This window comes from Choristoneura fumiferana, chromosome 25, assembly GCF_025370935.1.
Source record: "Choristoneura fumiferana chromosome 25, NRCan_CFum_1, whole genome shotgun sequence".
Taxonomy (NCBI): domain Eukaryota; kingdom Metazoa; phylum Arthropoda; class Insecta; order Lepidoptera; family Tortricidae; genus Choristoneura; species Choristoneura fumiferana.
In genome coordinates, this window is record NC_133496.1 from 8,358,850 (window position 1) to 8,376,301 (window position 17,452).

At 38.2% G+C, this 17,452-nt stretch overlaps 1 protein-coding gene and 1 long non-coding RNA gene across 3 annotated transcripts in view; one reads left to right on the plus strand and one right to left on the minus strand.

Annotated features, from left to right (window-relative positions):
• LOC141442203 (lateral signaling target protein 2 homolog) overlaps positions 1 to 3,324 on the plus strand; it is a 40,515-nt gene extending 37,191 nt beyond the window's left edge. The window contains exons 12-14 of one of the 2 annotated variants that reach the window (XM_074107119.1): positions 596 to 782; positions 1,869 to 2,008; positions 2,516 to 3,324. In XM_074107119.1, coding sequence (XP_073963220.1) covers positions 596 to 782; positions 1,869 to 2,008; positions 2,516 to 2,652 — 464 coding nt within the window. In that variant the 3' untranslated portion in view covers positions 2,653 to 3,324. The remainder of the gene's footprint in view (positions 1 to 595; positions 783 to 1,868; positions 2,009 to 2,515) is intronic. The other variant, XM_074107120.1, reaches the window with a different exon arrangement.
• An 11,714-nt stretch (positions 3,325 to 15,038) lies between these two features.
• On the minus strand, positions 15,039 to 17,368 carry LOC141442224 (uncharacterized). The gene is made up of 2 exons (XR_012452905.1): positions 17,265 to 17,368; positions 15,039 to 16,929 (listed from the first exon to the last, which is right to left on the minus strand). It is a non-coding gene; the product is annotated as an uncharacterized lncRNA (long non-coding RNA).
• Positions 17,369 to 17,452: the final 84 nt, after the last annotated feature.

Sequence of the window (17,452 nt, forward strand, 5' to 3'; positions counted from 1 at the left end):
CGACACGCTCTGTGAAAACTCCAAGTTTATCCCTTTTATGGTTCAAAAGATACACCGCTGTGACACTCGCGCAGACAGACCGACGTATAGACAGCGCAACGGTCCGTCCTATATTCTAAAACCAGGCACGCACGAAAAAAACAAATATAGGCATTTTTGTCGCGCGACTGAAGCGCTGCACAGCGAATCCCTTCACGTTAGGGCGGCTGTGTTGTAGCGCGGTTAGGTCGCGACGCCGTCGCTAGCGACAGCCGCGCATCACAGTATCTGCCACTGCTAGCTCGGAGCGCTGCAGCTGCGCTACTTAAATATGTATGGATACGAGTCGCGCTGCTGCACCGCGACTTAGAAGCGCTACAGTCGCGCGACAAAAACGCCTATATGTGAAAGCGCTCTTAGGGGCTGTTCACCATCCACTGATTAGCGTTAACCGACGGTTAAATGTGATGCCGTCTCCGTCTATTCGAACAAAAAAAATAGAGACGGCATCACACCTAACCGCCAGTTAACACTAATCAATGGATGGTGAAACAGCCCCTTAGAGTTGCAGTGTTGAACTATACTGATTCTTAACCTTAAAACATGTCGGTTACAGGCAGTTCGTTCGACAGCGTGTACTCAGCCGAAGAAGTGTACGCGGACAGCACGTCGGATACGCCGTCCGAAGGGTCCCTCTGCCGTCGTAACACGGCGAACAGTAACGCGGGGGCCGAGCCCGACAAGGCTAATGAACGGCCCGCCGGCCTGCAGAGCTCGGTGTCTACCGGGGATCTCACTTACAGGTTAGCCGTCCCAAATTATGTTCATAGCTCGGACTGGTCGTCGCAAAACAATCGCGACACGGTAATAGAACAAGATTAATAGAGTCGCAGGGTGTCCACTTTCTGGAATGTCAGGGAAAGTCAGGGAAGCTCAAGGTGGTCAGGGAAATTTGCTAGAAATCCAAAAAGTTAAGGAAAAACTCGTGATTTCCCAAAACTTAGCTCGATATTTTGACACCAGTCGTTCCAGTTCTGGGCGATGTATTAATTAAAGAGTGGCACCATAAAAAAAAGTCAACGAAAAAGTGAGCATGTTTGGTGTGCAGTGAATTATTCCCATCATCGGGTCTAGCTTAGTATCTCGGGCAGTTAAAAAAAATCACAAGACCTGCTTTGAGTACATGATTGGTCAGTTAAATTTAGAAATGTGGTCAGGAAAAGTCAGGGATTTTTTTTTGGATTTGTAGTGGGCACCCTGAGTCGTATTATGTACAGTATTATTTAATTATATTTTTCCATTACATTTATAATGGTAACCCAAAGTTGACCATACCCACTTATTAACCGTTTCTAATTTTACCATATTTAAAATATTTAGAAATTACCATGTAAGTAATGTTACTAATTTCAACTGTCATAAAACTGTTTCAGGAATGCCACTTTGCCTAAACTATGACAGAAATCAACTAAAACAGGCCAAATGTTAAATTACGATGATATCTACTTTAGGTATTACAGACTATTGAATCTTGTTCTATTTCTATGTCTGTTTTTGCGATGAAATGAAATGAAATATAATTTTATGAAATATATTTATTTGCGAAACATTATGTCATAATAGGCGGTGATAAGTTTAAATTTATGAACGAACGATGAGATGAACCTAACGTTTCTGACGCTCGTGATCGCAATCAAATGACAGATTTCGCTTACAAAAACTGTCATTTGATTGCGATTGCGAGCGTCAGAAACGTTAGGCAATACGGCCTCTGTCCGAGCTATGAATATAATTGCTTGACACTTCAGGTGCCGTCGCTTTATAATTGAGTTCCGACTTTTCCCGATGGAAAACCATAACTACAGCTGTATTAATTTATTATTTGGCAGCAGGGAGCGTGAGACGCGCACACCGCCTCTCGGGCCGGAACGTGCGCCGGAGTGGGTGCCCGACATAGCGGCGCCGGCTTGCATGCGTTGCGCCGCGTCCTTCACTGCCTTCCGCCGCCGACATCACTGCCGTCACTGCGGTAATATATACAATACATTATCATCATCAGGCTACAGAAGTCCACTGCTGGGCTGGACATAGGCCTCGTCCATGGCGCGCCACAACACTGTCTTCAGCCCCTCGCATCCATCCGCCGCCAGAGACCCTCTTAGGTCGTCCGTCCACCGTGCCTCAGGACGCCGTACACCGAGGACTCGTCTGCTCCACCGTTCGTCAGTCCTGCGACAGACGTGGCCAGCCCAACTCCATTTCAGCGAACTAATTCTTTGAGCAACGTCGGTGACTTTCGTATACAATACAAATACTCTTTATTGAACAGTCGAGGAAACTGAATGACGAACCAGGGTGGAACCTTTTCATAACCAATTTCGCTATGATTTCTTTGGCAGATCTATGCGATGAATTGCGATATCAACATGACATAACATTCGCATTTATAATATTAGTGAGATTATATACCTAAGAATTTCATTTAATAAATCTGCTACAATTATAAGCATTTTACTCATATTCTTTTCTTCCACAGGCAAAGTATTCTGCGCATCGTGCAGCTCTAACTCTATCCCGCTCCCACGCTTCGGCCAGATGAAGCCGGTCCGCGTGTGCGAAGAGTGCTTCCGATCTATCGCGCACAGTTGCCGACGCACACAGCAACACCGGTGAAAACTGTCGGCTTAATAAGTATGGTTTTAGGCACTATTAAATAGGCTAGAATGTTATTGTACAGTCTTAGCCCCTGTTTCTCCATCCATTGATTAAATTTATCTGACGGATAAATGTGATGCCGTCTTTGTTTGTTTTGTTCGAATAGACGGAGATACGGCATCACATTTATCCGTCAAATAAAATTAATCAATGGGTGGTGACACATTCCTTAGTCTGCGTTGTCATTGGGTTATGTTAACTAAACTACACCTCGGGTTTTTAAAGTAAAATAAATGACTAAACAATCTTGATCAGAGCTTTTATTAAAAACGCGTTTTAAAAATGAATTACTGGTACAAACATATGGCCGTAACGATCTTTTTCTAATAAATATAATAAAAAATAAAAAGACAGATCAAGATTGGTTTGTCAGTTGTATTGTTAAAAAATCGAAGTATAGAAATTAAAAGACACTGTCTAAATTCTTGCCGTCCTTTTTCTACGTAACCATTGCACTATACACGTAAAAGAGACGAAACACCACGCGTGTTGAAGTCAGTGAGACGGAAGAAAACAAACCGTGGTGTGAAAAACTTTTTCGAATTCAAGAGTAACTAATCATTCTAAGAGAGACTGAAGTAGAAGAGTTATGTTTAAGGGGTTTGCTCCTGGTTAGCTCATGAGCAATGTCCCGTTAGATGGCGCTGTTATCAATAGTTCCTTTTTTCAGGTTTTTTCGTAAATTATGAAGAATTATTTCACCAAAAACTAGTGGCGGGAGTATCTAAGCGTAACCGATTTTTGACCCCACACTCGAAATGAAATATTCCGCCAAAGCCGCAAACGAGGTGCTTTACTTTGAACGTCGATTGCGGCCGTATACGGACACTAGGAGCTCACGCACACACTCAAATAGACAGCGCCAGCTAGCGAAAGTCTATTGCGACACTTAGCTACCCGATCGGGGTACTCCTTCGAGTAATATTCACATTTTTTTATCGAGTCACGAATTTTGTACTAACTGTACTTTACTCGAAAATTTTACTACGACCTATAAAATCTATAAGTATTTTATTGATAATTAGAAGCAGGGTCTTGGATAACTGTTCGCATATTATAATACGAGCCAAACGCCTTTCAAGTGGTCATAATATGTGTACGATAAATTGAGAAATTACCGAGATTCTGACCACGGTTTCTTGTCTTGGTTGATGGTCTTGCTATTATTCAGGTTATATTTATAGTTACTTTTCGTAGTTACTACTCTTGCTAAAGTGGTCATGGTCGTCGGTTGAAAATCGGTAGCAAATCTACAGGACGAGTTTCTTGGGAAAATAGTGCGGTGGTTTGTCCTTACCTTCCACGCCGCAGAGCTGGAGTTTGGAATTCGTAGTTGGCAATAGAGAGCGCTGCCACCAGGGCTCTTAGTCATCTTGTACGACACGCACAGGAATGCACAGGCAATCAAGTTTATCAAGGGCATCCGTAAAGCCAAAGTCCCTTAAGACACTGTTACACATGCTCTTTAGTAGCAAGAAAGCATGCTACTATTGAGCAAATGCTAGCTAGTAGCATGTGTGAACAGGACATGCTACTATCGAGCATGCTTATTAGTGGCAAGCTCGAGACGGGGTGGAAGGGGGAAAGGTAATAAGCAAGTGTGAACGCGTTTGCTTCAGTCCAGTAACGAGCATGTGTAACAGTGCCTTTAGACATACCTAATATTTTATGAACAGTGCTTCGTGTAAGCTCTTTCTATCAAAAGAGGTAATAAAATCCATACAGAGTTTACTATCCTAATTATCATCATCATCATCACTCAATTTCTGTGGTAAGACTTTTGGTAGAGAATTAGTAATCATAAACTGCTAATATCAATTATTAATAAGTTGCTAACCATGAAAAGAGTTGACGAAGAGTTTATCTAGGCTTCTGCATCTGGATTTCTCAGTTCGTATATATAATTACTAGCTTAATCCCGCGGCTTCGCTCCCGTTGAAGAAAAAAATCTACTCTGTAGTGTAGGTATTCGAATTAAAAAAAAAACTTCTTGCACCTCTGCGATCCTCAAGGAATACGTTTGCCAAATCTCATGCATTTTTAGGCCATGTTTTGCCTTTATAGGTATAAATAAATACTTACGAAATACTTACATAACAGCAAAAGTTCACCCACTCGCCGATAACTTGCGCCGATCAAATTGCGGTAAAAATTATCCCGTGCTAATTTTGTACCTACTTATCTCTATAAATTGATTTTGTTAGGATATCATAACCGATGATTTGGCACAATCAGCAGAAGACTACGAGCAGTTCCAAAATCATCTACACTCCCTTTGTTACCTTCGAGTCGAAAACAGTTGTCGATTGGTATCATATAACTACCTATTGTAAGTATTATCTGCTAGGATTTTTTTCCGATCCAGCAGGCTTGTAGTCGTGTGTACTGGATTATTGGCAGTGTTTCCTTTGGATGTTCGTGCGATGGAACTATTGCGTTTTTTTTGCATTAGTTCCTTTACAAGACTTGAAGGAAAAACTGCGTTTATTTTTTTGCCTTTGTTCCTTTCGCAGTAGCATCTTCAGTTCTTGCAAAGGTACAAAGGCGGAAAAATAACGCAGTTCTTTCTTCAAGGTCTTGTGAAGGAACTAGAACTACCGCAAATAATCCGTCGTACTTGCAGACTACGGGCACGTTCAGTTTAGCTGACACGTCATCATCGGAGACAGATGTTGCATCAAACCTAATTCGAAGCAGTCAAGCTCATAGGTAGCTGAACAGTTTGGTACTTTGTTACAGCAAGCTACAGTGCTAAAATGAGCATTTCTAAAAAAGTTTGTACATTTGATTTGCGACTCCGATTTGGGTAAAAATTTGCAGGTAGATAGTCTCCCGAAATGTCCCAATTAATTTGTATGGAAAGTTCCTTTTTTGTTACCGCAAATCCATAGTTTTGGTAACAAAAAAGGAAATTTCCATACAAACCAATGTTATTACGACTCAATATCGTTCACTCTACAAACCTGCAAATTTTTATCACAAATAGGAGTCGCAAATCAAATGTACAAACTTTATTTGGAAATGCTCAAATAGTTTTACATGTCCTCAAATACTAAGAGTAAAAAGGGAATGTCTTTACTTTGCTACTTTTTGATCGCTCTTTGCCTGTAGTATCTACGGCTAACTAGTCTGGTTGACAGGGCAGTGGGTATAATTAATTTGTAATTTTCCCGGGTACAGTAAATTCATATCCCAATTATCATGCCAATTATTATGCATTATAAATCAAGTAACTATTTTGGAAACAATATATTTTTAGACACGAGTAATATTTACCTCGACGTTTCGGCAACATTACAGTGGCCGTGGTCACGGGTAGACTGAAGTGTGGGGTGACAAATAAAAATGACCAAGTGCGGGTAGTTCGAAGGACTCGCGCTGCTAGGCAGACTTGACACCCCACACTTCAGTCTACTCGTGACCACGGCCACTGTAATGTTGCCGAAACGTCGAGGTAAATATTACTCGTGTGCGTTAGCGTGATAAGTCCTGTGCGTGGTATTTTGATTAATTCCAGTTTATTTTAATTATTTTGTTGCTCTATTCCTCTCATCTGTCTGTGCACGCGAGCAGGCTGCAATTACCAGACCCATCACTGCCGTTCCGCCTGTGACAGTTGCAGTTCTACCATACAATCTTTTCTTTGGGGTAAGTAAAATGCAGTACGTCGCATTAGACAGCGTTTGAGAATAATTATCAGGATCAGGGGTCAGGTCTGCTAGTGAACAACGTCGGCATTAGATTCAGCTAATACTTTGAGAACAAAAAGGTATAAACTTTGTGATACAAGTTAAATATGCCCGCTGTCCAGTCAATCAACAAGCCAACCGTACCACTAGCAATTAAATTTTTGAGCTTGACTGTTAGTCAGCATCTAGAACCTACAGTATTTAATTTTGCCCTAGTTTCTCTGCTATCAACCGTGCGGCACAGTTAGATCTATGTGATACGTTCCTACATAATATAATAACATGCAGTACACGCCCTCCTCCACTCCCTCCTCCTACATGAAATATATATATATCACACAATACCTAATAATAGTTATATAGTAGGTATTTGTGACAGCTAGTCGAGCTTGTGTGACATATACTATACATACATAATAAAATATTGTTTTACATCGAAGAGAAAGAGAGCGGGCGTGTATGTAAACTTATTGTATAGATATTTCACATGGACGTAGTTGTGGGGCACGGTTCGTAGCGCAGAAGTAAAGTAAAAAATTGTTGTCAATTTATATGAGGTTCCGCAAATTAACAAGTTCTCTGTCCCGAAGCAATGTGCAGCGTTCTTTTGACACGTCGCCATAGTAATGATAAGGTAATATAATATCCCCGTAGCAATTTTCATTGTTTATCTAAATGTGGTTCAAGAATAAAAATAATTATTATAATGTATGTAATAAAGTTTATTATTTTTTCGAAAGAACAACTCCATTATTTACATCACTGGTCATATGGTACATGTGCCTCATGGACGTACCAGTAAAGCCACGCATCAAGGGTCAAGGAACCTGGTAACACCGAACCACTCAATTATTCAAGTATTTATTTTGTTCATCTCTATCCACTCAAGACAAGATAGATATACAATCGAACCAATCAAAAATATCACATATTATTACACGTCTTTCTAGGTCAGAATAAAAGTATGTGAAATATATTTTTGAAGCATTATATTACTACACCTCGTTGTTTCGGGGGGTCAATAGTTTGAGCGGCCCATTTAGTGAACGGCATAATGTCATCGTCTACTAAATGTACAATTTATATGATATTGGAAAATTGGAATGGTAGGTGTCCGTTATCTCACTCCATATCTCGGTAATGCTGTATGCGGCATCCTATTAACGCCATAGCCCACTCCATGTGAATTACTGTCCGGATCTGGCAACTGTAGAGGCCTGTCCGCTAGCACATCCTTATAGTGTATTAGGGGATAGACCTCCAAAGTTCTGCTCATCTCATCTATATTAGATATGTTGGCTGTGGTCCATGCCTTTCAAATGACCGGGTCCAGATGGTTCGAGATCGAAAATCTGAACCAGCTATTACAATAATAAGTAACGACCTTTATTTCGGACAATATGGCCCAGATTTTACGATGTAAACATTTCAGTCAAGCATATTGAGTGATTTTGAAAATTGACAAATTTGAAATTTGGGACACTAGATTAGATGAAAATTAATGTACAGCCAATATGACAGTTTTGACCAACCTAACTTCTATACTTACTTAGTGCCTATAATACACTATAATAAAAGCAGTGACGCGAAAGATACAATTTGTAAGCGGAGATCTTATAAAATTAGCTACTAGCCGCGTGCACCTACCATGCAATAGTCCTAAATACAAAAGTCAAGGTACCAGAAGCTTAAAAATATATAATTTGTAATAATAGTTACACATAATTAAAAAAAAGTAAGCTCACAATAAAAAATTATCAATTATGAACTTATACAATTCTTCTGATTTTGGTTCTTGATTCTGGGTATCTGTATGCGAGATTGTCATTTTACATGAGTTTTACTTTTCTTCTGTAAGGCAACCTGACAGTTCAGTAGCAATGACACTCTAAAAAGAACGTCATACTACCTACTACAGTTATCGCGGCCGGCTCAGTCAAGAATGTCTCTAAAGCTAGACATGAGCAAAGTCTAAACATGAGTGATATTATTATCGATATCGATAGTCAATATTTAGTCATCCTGTGACATAGAGCATAACACTAACTCGTTTGTTAAAAAAATGAACATATAATAATTCTACTATTTTTCTACTACAATGTTTCACGCAGAAGAAGATTAAAACTATCGCGAAAAGACTTGTGCTAGCACGTTACTAGTGACAAAACAATAAATAAGTTAATAAGATTTCAAGTAAATATCGATCCACGCAATCTCCAGGGTGAGACAGCTTCGAAGTTGAGTGTCATACTTCCTGGCGGTGACATGGTGTCGCATGGAATTCACTGACATCAGAAAATGTAGGTACATGAAAAAAATTTTTAACAAAAAATGGAACCGATTATAAAAAAAACAAAAAAAATCTACTAATTTGAAGTACTTTCTGGCGGGCGCTATCTTTTTCACTATGAAGCAGTCGACTTTTCTAATTTCTTGTAAATCAGAAAAAATGTACGTAATTGTACGCTATAGTTAAAAAAAAAAACTACACATAAAAAGTTTCTTGTATGACAACTCCATTTATTTTTACTTACTTTATTATTAGTATTTGTTGTTATGGAGGCCACAGTAATACCTACATAATCTGTCAACATTTCAAGTGTCTAGCACACACAAACATGTATGCCTAAATGGGGTAGGCAAAGCACACGAAACGTTACAGCTTCGGCGCCACTTTTAGCAATTTTAGGTTTTAAGTTTGACAAAAACAATAGTGACAGGTTGCTAGCCTGTGGCCTACGGTCCTCAGTCGCCTCTTACGACATCCACGGAAGAAATGGAGAGGTCTAATTCTAACCCGACATCACACGGGTAGCTATTACAGCTCAAGAAATAAAGCCCTGTGACAGACGGATGGACAGATAGACAGACAGACAGACAGACAGCAGAGTCTCAGCAATAGGGTCCCGTTGGCACCCTTTGGGTACGGAACCCTAAAAAGAAGAAGTAACTCCCGTCAGGAATAAAGAAATATTCTAATATCGAAAAAGAAAAGATTTATTCGTGACAAAAGGGAAAAAAATGTACGAAAATTATTTAGAAATGTGCATGTCACAAAGTGGTCACAAATCAGTCAATTTTGTTTTATTTCAGATATTTTAAAAATGACAACTTGGGCAAAGTTATCTCAAAAGTCAAAGTTGTACGGTTTTATAGTACTTATATATAATGTACCCCTATTATCTCATCATCTGAAATTACTGTAGTTTCATTCAACAAATAAAAACTACATACCTGTTGGTATTCTTGTTTTTAGAATCTCCACTAAAATTCCACCCACGGAACGCTAAAAGAAAGATGCTACGAAGACTTTATTTCATTGTGTACATCATATTTTTTAGAACAAACTTTTTAACACAGCGTTAATAAATAAATCTAATCAGTCGGATATTCCTAAATTTCTTGCATATCAACATTAAACGTTTCTTCTTTTCTTCACCTTGAATATTGCATGACAGCACCATGGCTACTTTCGCAATATAATGATTCCAGGCAAAGTTATATGCAGTTAGTTAGCATTGAATCTGAAAGGAATTGTGCATTAATAAATACAGAAATAGTATTAGCAGACAGACTATAAGATACTTAGGTGGAGGAATAAAGTGACCGATGCCTTTTAGTTACAGCATAAGGACGTAAATCAGACTATCAGTAGGTAAATTCCCTAATGTACATACTGTTGCACGCAACTCTGTCCGCGTAGAATTCGTTTATAGCTATTCCGCGGGAATTATGTGATTAAAAAAAACTACCCTATGTTTTTCTACGGGACTCAAACTATCTGTATCTCAAATTTCATCCTAATCGGTTCAACGATTTAGACGTGAAAAGGTAATAAAGAAATAAACAAACAGACTAACAAACTTTCGCATTTATAATATGAGTGGGATTATTGTCTTATTTTAAGTCATCATCATCATCGGCCTATCTTAGCCCACTACTGGACATAGGCGTCTCCAATTGCACGCCACTGAGCACGATCCTCGGCCACTCTCATCCAGTTACTGTCAGCTACCCAGTGAAGATCATCGCTCCACCTAGTCTGAGGGCGTCCCACGCCACGCTAGGCTTTTACTCGTTTACCCTAGCAGTTACCGGTTCTTCGGCTGATATGGCCGGCCCACTGCCACTTCAGTTTGCTTCAGTTTTAAGTAATCCTATAGAAATAGACGGACGGACAGCGTAATATCAAATTATCTGAACTAAGTCTTTGTGACAAAGTTTCTCCATGTCTTTCATTGAATAAAGTAAGAATTCGGCAGCGATGACATACGACCATCATCATCATCATCATCATCATCATCATCATCATCGTCATTAAGATCGGTTTGTGAACAATACTTATCTTTTTCAAAATATCCTGATATTGAATTTAGATTTTTGCTATTCCTTTCTGCCTGCATGTCAATTTACAGAGATTAGTGATATGGAGATAGAGTTGTAAAATTAAATATATAACATTGAATTCCATGCTACCTACCCTGGGTATTAAAAATAAACTGGCCAAGTGCGAGTCGGATTCGCGCACGATGTCTTCCGTACCATTATCTATACAACATTAGACATAAGCAAAAAAAAAAACGGCCAGAAAAACAAGTTTGTTGTATGGAAGTCCTCCTTAAATATTTGTTTTATTTTAATTTATTTATTTATTTTTAAAGTAATTATACAGCTAAATATTCTGTGAATATTTCAAGCGTCTACCTGTTGCCGTTATTAACATCATGCAAAAAACGGCTAAACAATCACGTTTGTTGTATGGGAGCCGCCCTAAAATATTTATATTATTCTGGTTTGAGTATTTGTTGTTATAGCGGCCACAGTAATACATAACCTGTAAAAATTAAAGTGTCTAACTATTACGACTCAAGAGATAGAGCCCTGTGACAGACGGACGGACAGACAGACAGACAGACAGCGGAGTCTCAGCAATAGGGTCCGTTGGCACTTTTTAGGTACGGAACCCTAAAAACTAAATAATAGTTACGAACCAGTAGAATTTTATGTAGGTACATAATAAGCCCATATTTTCTTATCTTAAATTTCAGCTTTTTAGGATAAAAGGTTTGGTGTGTGCGTTGGTAAACAATCATTAAAAAAATAGGACAATGATTCACTTCGAAACACAGACAGACAGACAGATGGACAGATCAACAGACGGACGGACGGATGAGGCGACGGAAAGGTACACTGACAGACTCACAGTGGCGGATTTATGTTTTTTATGAGTGTAGGCCACTATATCCGCCGCCCTATGTAACTTTCTAAAATAATATTTTTTTAAAATCTGCCGCCCCTAGGCCGCGGCCTATACGGCCTATATTATAAATCCAGGACTGCAGACTCACATACGCATAAAATTAACAACCTGTGTAGTGACACCTGTGTTAGGAGTGCCTAACAGAGACAAATCTAACGATACCTCTTCTGATCTCTCTATCTCCTAACATGAGCTATTTCCCAAGACTCTGCTTCTAATTATCAATAAAATACTTATAAATTTTAAAGGTCGTAGTAAAATTTTCGACTAAAGTACAGTTGGTACAACTTTATTCACCATCATCATCATCATCTCAGCCGTAGGACGTCCACTGTTGGACATAGGCCTCCCCTACAGACTTCCAGTTGCTTTGGCTGGCAGCGGCCTGCATCCACCGTGAACCTGCGGCTTTAACCAGGTCATCCGTCCATCTTGTTGGTGGACGTCCTACGCTGCGCTTGCCGATCCGCGGCCTCCACTCGAGAACTTTTCGGCCCCAACGGCCATCCGCTCTCCGTGCTATATGGCCGGCCCATTGCCACTTCAACGAGCTGATTCGCTTGGCTATGTCGGTGACCCTTGTTCTTCTACGTATCTCCTCATTTCTGATTCGGTCCCGTAGAGAAACCCCAAGCATAGCTCTCTCCATAGCTCGCTGAGCAACTCTGAGCCTATTTATAAGGCCTAAAGTAAAGCACCACGTCTCGGATCCATATGTCATCAATGATGTAGTGTTCACTTCGAAAGACAGACAGACAGACAGACGGACAGACAGATGGACGGATCGACAGACGGACGGACGGATGGGCCGACGGAAAGATACACAGACAGACTCACATACGCATAAAATTAACAACCTGTGTCACTCCTAACAAAGACTTATTTTCTTGTCTCTTCTATTGTCTTGTTGTTTATTGTCTTACTTGTTAAGATGCATCAAGGCCTTGTTGCATAGCGTGCGAAAGAAATGACCATACATATGCTCCAAAACCATAACCCTTGCCGTTTCTCACACTTATAAATAAAATAAAAAATCTTGAATCACTTCATAATAGAGTACATACAGTACATACTCGTACATATGCAGACAGACGGTGGGAAGCGACTTACTTCTATGGAGTGAAAATGTTCACGGCGCAACTAAGAGTTAGGGAAATTTGGTATGTTTTCGTAGTAGGTTGCTGCAGACCACAAGTTTGGTACACACGATAAGCCATACTTTGGCCACCCAGTAGGAATGAAATTCTTACAGCCCTGTCTCTGGTGTTCTTGTAACAAATATTAATGTTTCTGACAAAAATGATAAAATTAACATACCCGTGTATTCAATTACATATGTTATCCTCATCATCAAATCGTACATACATAAATAGTTTAAGAGTTGCACTCTTGCTAATTTCCTCTCGTCCGCCAACTTTTGACTTCTTGATTTGTGTTCAAACCATAATTATTCAAACATAATTGCTTTGAATATCAATCTCATTGACTTGACGTTGTGACAAAAATGTATTATAATGACGTTTAAATTTTACTTATCTAGCCAGTAATAATAATAAAAAAGGTACGAAAAGTACTTCGATTGTGAAAACCTTTTTATTCACTGAGCCTAGATTTAGCGGCCGTAAAAATGCCGTGATATGTAGGAATTTATTTGAGCCTCACTGTTAAACTTGATATTCATACACATGCAATGTATGTTGAATGTAGACCTTATTTTTTAACTAATTAGTTTAGTGATTACACCTAGCACCTTTTATTGTGAGAATATATATGCTTTATATAAATTAGTGGCGCTACTGTCTACGTAAGAGTAAATAACTAATATCTGTTCAGAATTTGTAAGTTGAATTTAAAACCACTTGTCCTAGATCGAAGCACCGCATTATAATGTATGTAAAGTATGCAATGAAATAATTTTTGCCGAGGACTGGGTCTGTTACTTAAATAATTATTATTTTAAATGACAATTTTAAAAGTAACTTACTGTTTTTCGTCCTGCTTATAGTTTGTGTCCTTGCATTAATCAGAAATAATAGTTTAGGCGTTTCAACTTCCGAAAATAACAGATTTAAAACAAAAAAAGTAAATACTAGACTCAGAAACTTGAACTTGATCTCTCAGTGATCTCATGCTTTCTTCATTTAGTTGTCGTATTATCTGAGCCAAAGGTGATGGTCACGTGACCACACGAAATAGTCGATACCTATTTACAATAGTTTGATTTTGTGACACTGACTCACGCACCCATATAAGATGTCACTACATGCTCGCTGCGAACACTGTCAGTTGTACTCATACAATGGTAAAATGCATCAAAATTTACTGCATCACGCTGCACTTTGATGCAATAAAGTTACTTTTTTTTGGATTTTGCTTGAAGAGCATATCCATAATTTACTATCTCAAAAAATCCTCTAAGAAAACATGTCCGTGGAAGCTATGCGGGGGTCCGTAGGTTTGTATGGAAGAGCAACCCTTAAAGTTGGTTTATTGCTAAGCTTGTATTGTCGTTTCGCAGTACAATATTTTAATGATTATTATTTTTAGTAATTTTCATCACAATATTGAATTAAGTGTTTCGTATAGATCGCCGCCAGTGGTTCTTATAGCTTAAGAATCAGCCTTATTTATTAGTGCCTAAAACCTTATTTTGTACACGACTTTATTTGAAACTTGTGTTTTTTGCTTGTATACCGTTATAAGCAACTAGCAATCGTCCTGGATTTGGACACTCACCGAATACAAAGTCAAAATGACATGACACTGTTATGACAATGACTACTGCGATGTCGCGATGTCATGTTGTAAATCTACCAATATTATTATAAGAAACATTTATTACCTTTATCATATTCAAAGTTTATTCCAAAAGTAACTTTTAAACAAAAAAAATATTTTAGTACCACCTAGATTGTTGGATAAATTGTAAATGATATTCTGTTAAATCAAATTATGTATAGGTATAATTCTTCAATATTGACTGAATATAAAACAAAATATTAAATAATTCTATAACATTTTTCGATTGTCTTAGGTAGCTCTCTAATAAATGAATATTTAAAAGTGTTATCGGTGCATGATTATACCTATTGCATAATAAATAAAAGCGATATTCTTTGCAGTCACTCTTACAGTTCAAAATAATGTTTTTTTTAATTCATATCAAAACGGGCGCTTTTAAACGTTAATAGCGGTGGGGATTACGTCAGCAACATTAAAAAACAGCTAAATAAATGTAAGTTTGTAAAACTACTTTATGGTTCTTAAAATTGTTTGTTTCTAGTCTTGAAGACTATAACAATAACCAAACACGAACAGCTTAAAATAAATATCATTGTTTTCGTAAGTACGGCGGGGTTTATTTTTGCTGACATAGGGGAAGGGGGAGTCACAAACTACTAAACTTCTGCTTACGTAAATCTTGAATGACCCTTTTTGCTGAATTAGCAATTTCTTAGTATGGAATATTTCTTACCAAAATATTAGTGACACGTTTCAGTCGACGCTGAGGTTGCGATGTAATATGAAAATAGCGGGTTATTGTATTTTGTTTCTGTATTTATGTTATTAACCTAAAACTTATCAGTACTAATATAAATGGGAGGATCGGTACGTCACAAAACTGTTATGGGGAAAGGGGAATAGAAATGACATCTATGTACTAGACTGCATGTTTCTTACATCAAAACAGCGCACAAAATTAGTTCACAGCGCGGTTTTGTGAAGAGTTCACTATAGTTCGTTGACGTCCGTGATAAATGAATATCAGAAGCCGTATTGGCTAACGCGCTACTATTTCTTTTTACCGTCATTCTACATCATGTGACAGAAAGAAGTGGTGAAAACGTTTGTGATTCCAAGTGCGTTAGATAATAAGGTCTAAAGCCCATTTTGAATAAAGACTATGACAATTTTGAATAAATTGTAAGTTGGTGAGTTCCGTGGTAGGGATTCATTGGCTACGTATATGGCGTGAAGTGAATATTTTCGTGTGGCAACCCGGAAAGTGATGCGTGGATTAGGTATGTCTTCGGTTTAAGCACTAACGCCCTGTACCACAAAAGTTACAATGTGCAACATTTTACTAAGAGAACCCTAACAATCTTGACGAATTGTAGCACTTGTTTTGGGGCACAGAGGCCCGGTATTATTAGCTACCTTTATCGTACTTGTCATCCATTATGATGTAATAGGAACGTTGTAATTAATATTCAGGCAACCCGATGGGAATCGAGTTTTACGGCGCCATGCCACTGCTGTATCACCATCGCATGTCATATTGTATGTCGTTATCGCTCAGTGCGCCCTGTAACTTGTTTTTTTAGAAAAGGACAGATAGACATGCGATATTGTTTAGAACTTAAATTTGTGACTAACTTAGGTAGTAGGAACCGGCCATTAGTTTTAAGTACTTTTTCCGTGACTGCAAACGAATAACGCGTAGCCCCAAAACAGAATTCAATATAGGCTAAGTAGCGATGTTAGAAAAAAAACCTATTTTATGAATACATTAAAAACTTTTATATTTTTAACATAAAATACACCTCTTTAACTTTATTAAATAAAATCCCTTTTAAATATTCCACTTTTGTAATGGATGGTGTTAGGATTATTTTAAGTTTAAGTAATGTTAATATGTGTATGTAAATTTTGTAAAAGTTATGTATTTCTAGTGCTCAGATACCCTGAACGGTGTGTAGACTGTTAGCGTTTGTATTTAAGTATTCGATCCTATAAGAAATTCCGGTGACCACGAAAGAGTAAGTGATAATCAACAGTTACATATTTTAATCGTGTATAATAAATGTCAGATTATTAGCTAGCTGGATGTTTTTTTTAACGACCCTTCCATTTTCATTAATAACATTTTGACACTATTTTTAATAAATCTCGTACCTACCTCATAATCGATAATTTTACTGAACTTTAAGAACATTATTTCAAGGGTCAATTTTGTTGACACATTGATTTGAAATTCGAGATTTTTCTAAAGTAGCGACGATTTGTTTCATCGGCAAGAAATCTCTAAACGCCTAATCCTAGAATTTTTGCAACGAAATCGTTCTGGCAACTACCTGAAGTAGAGCAATGATGTTGAAGTTTCAGAGAAGTTCTTGGAATTATTCGGCGGCATAGTTAGATGTGATGGCAGACATCGCCTTGCCATTATAGTTAAATGCGGATTCTTGTACCGTGGCCAAACCAAACTGGTTATCTGTGAAGATTTTTTCCTTGAAGATGAACCAGTTATTTTCCTCGCAGACAACTGTTAAATAAAGAAGTTATCTGTAAGGAAAATAAATTCACTATTAGTCATCTCCGAGGAAAAAAGTCTTCACAGATAACCAGCTATCCGGTCAGAGTTATTTTCAAGGAAGAAGGGAGTCGAAATATGAGCCACTCGGCGATCTTTCACCGATGAAAAAAGACAGTGGAAATGTGACGTTGCGTCAACGGGAGTCGGAAGGTAAAGGTAATTGCTGTTTAAATTCTGTCTTCAGGTAGGTGGATGACGCCGAGTCTTCACTGGATAAGTACTTTATTCACCCGAGTTATAAATAACCTCGTTCTCCCAAAATACACAGCTCTAATTGTTATTTTAGTCTCAAACACCCATTCACCTTTTCAGTTAACCGGTCAAAGGTCACCTCGTAGCTATTCACTGTGTTTTTTTTGATATCCGTTAACTTCGACAGACATCTCAGTCATTGATATGAAAAAGTGAAAAAAATTTTTTTTCGAAAATAAAAAAACTTTTTTTCTTGCATAAAATAGCTTCACATTCATTGTTAACTGTTGAATTGTAAAA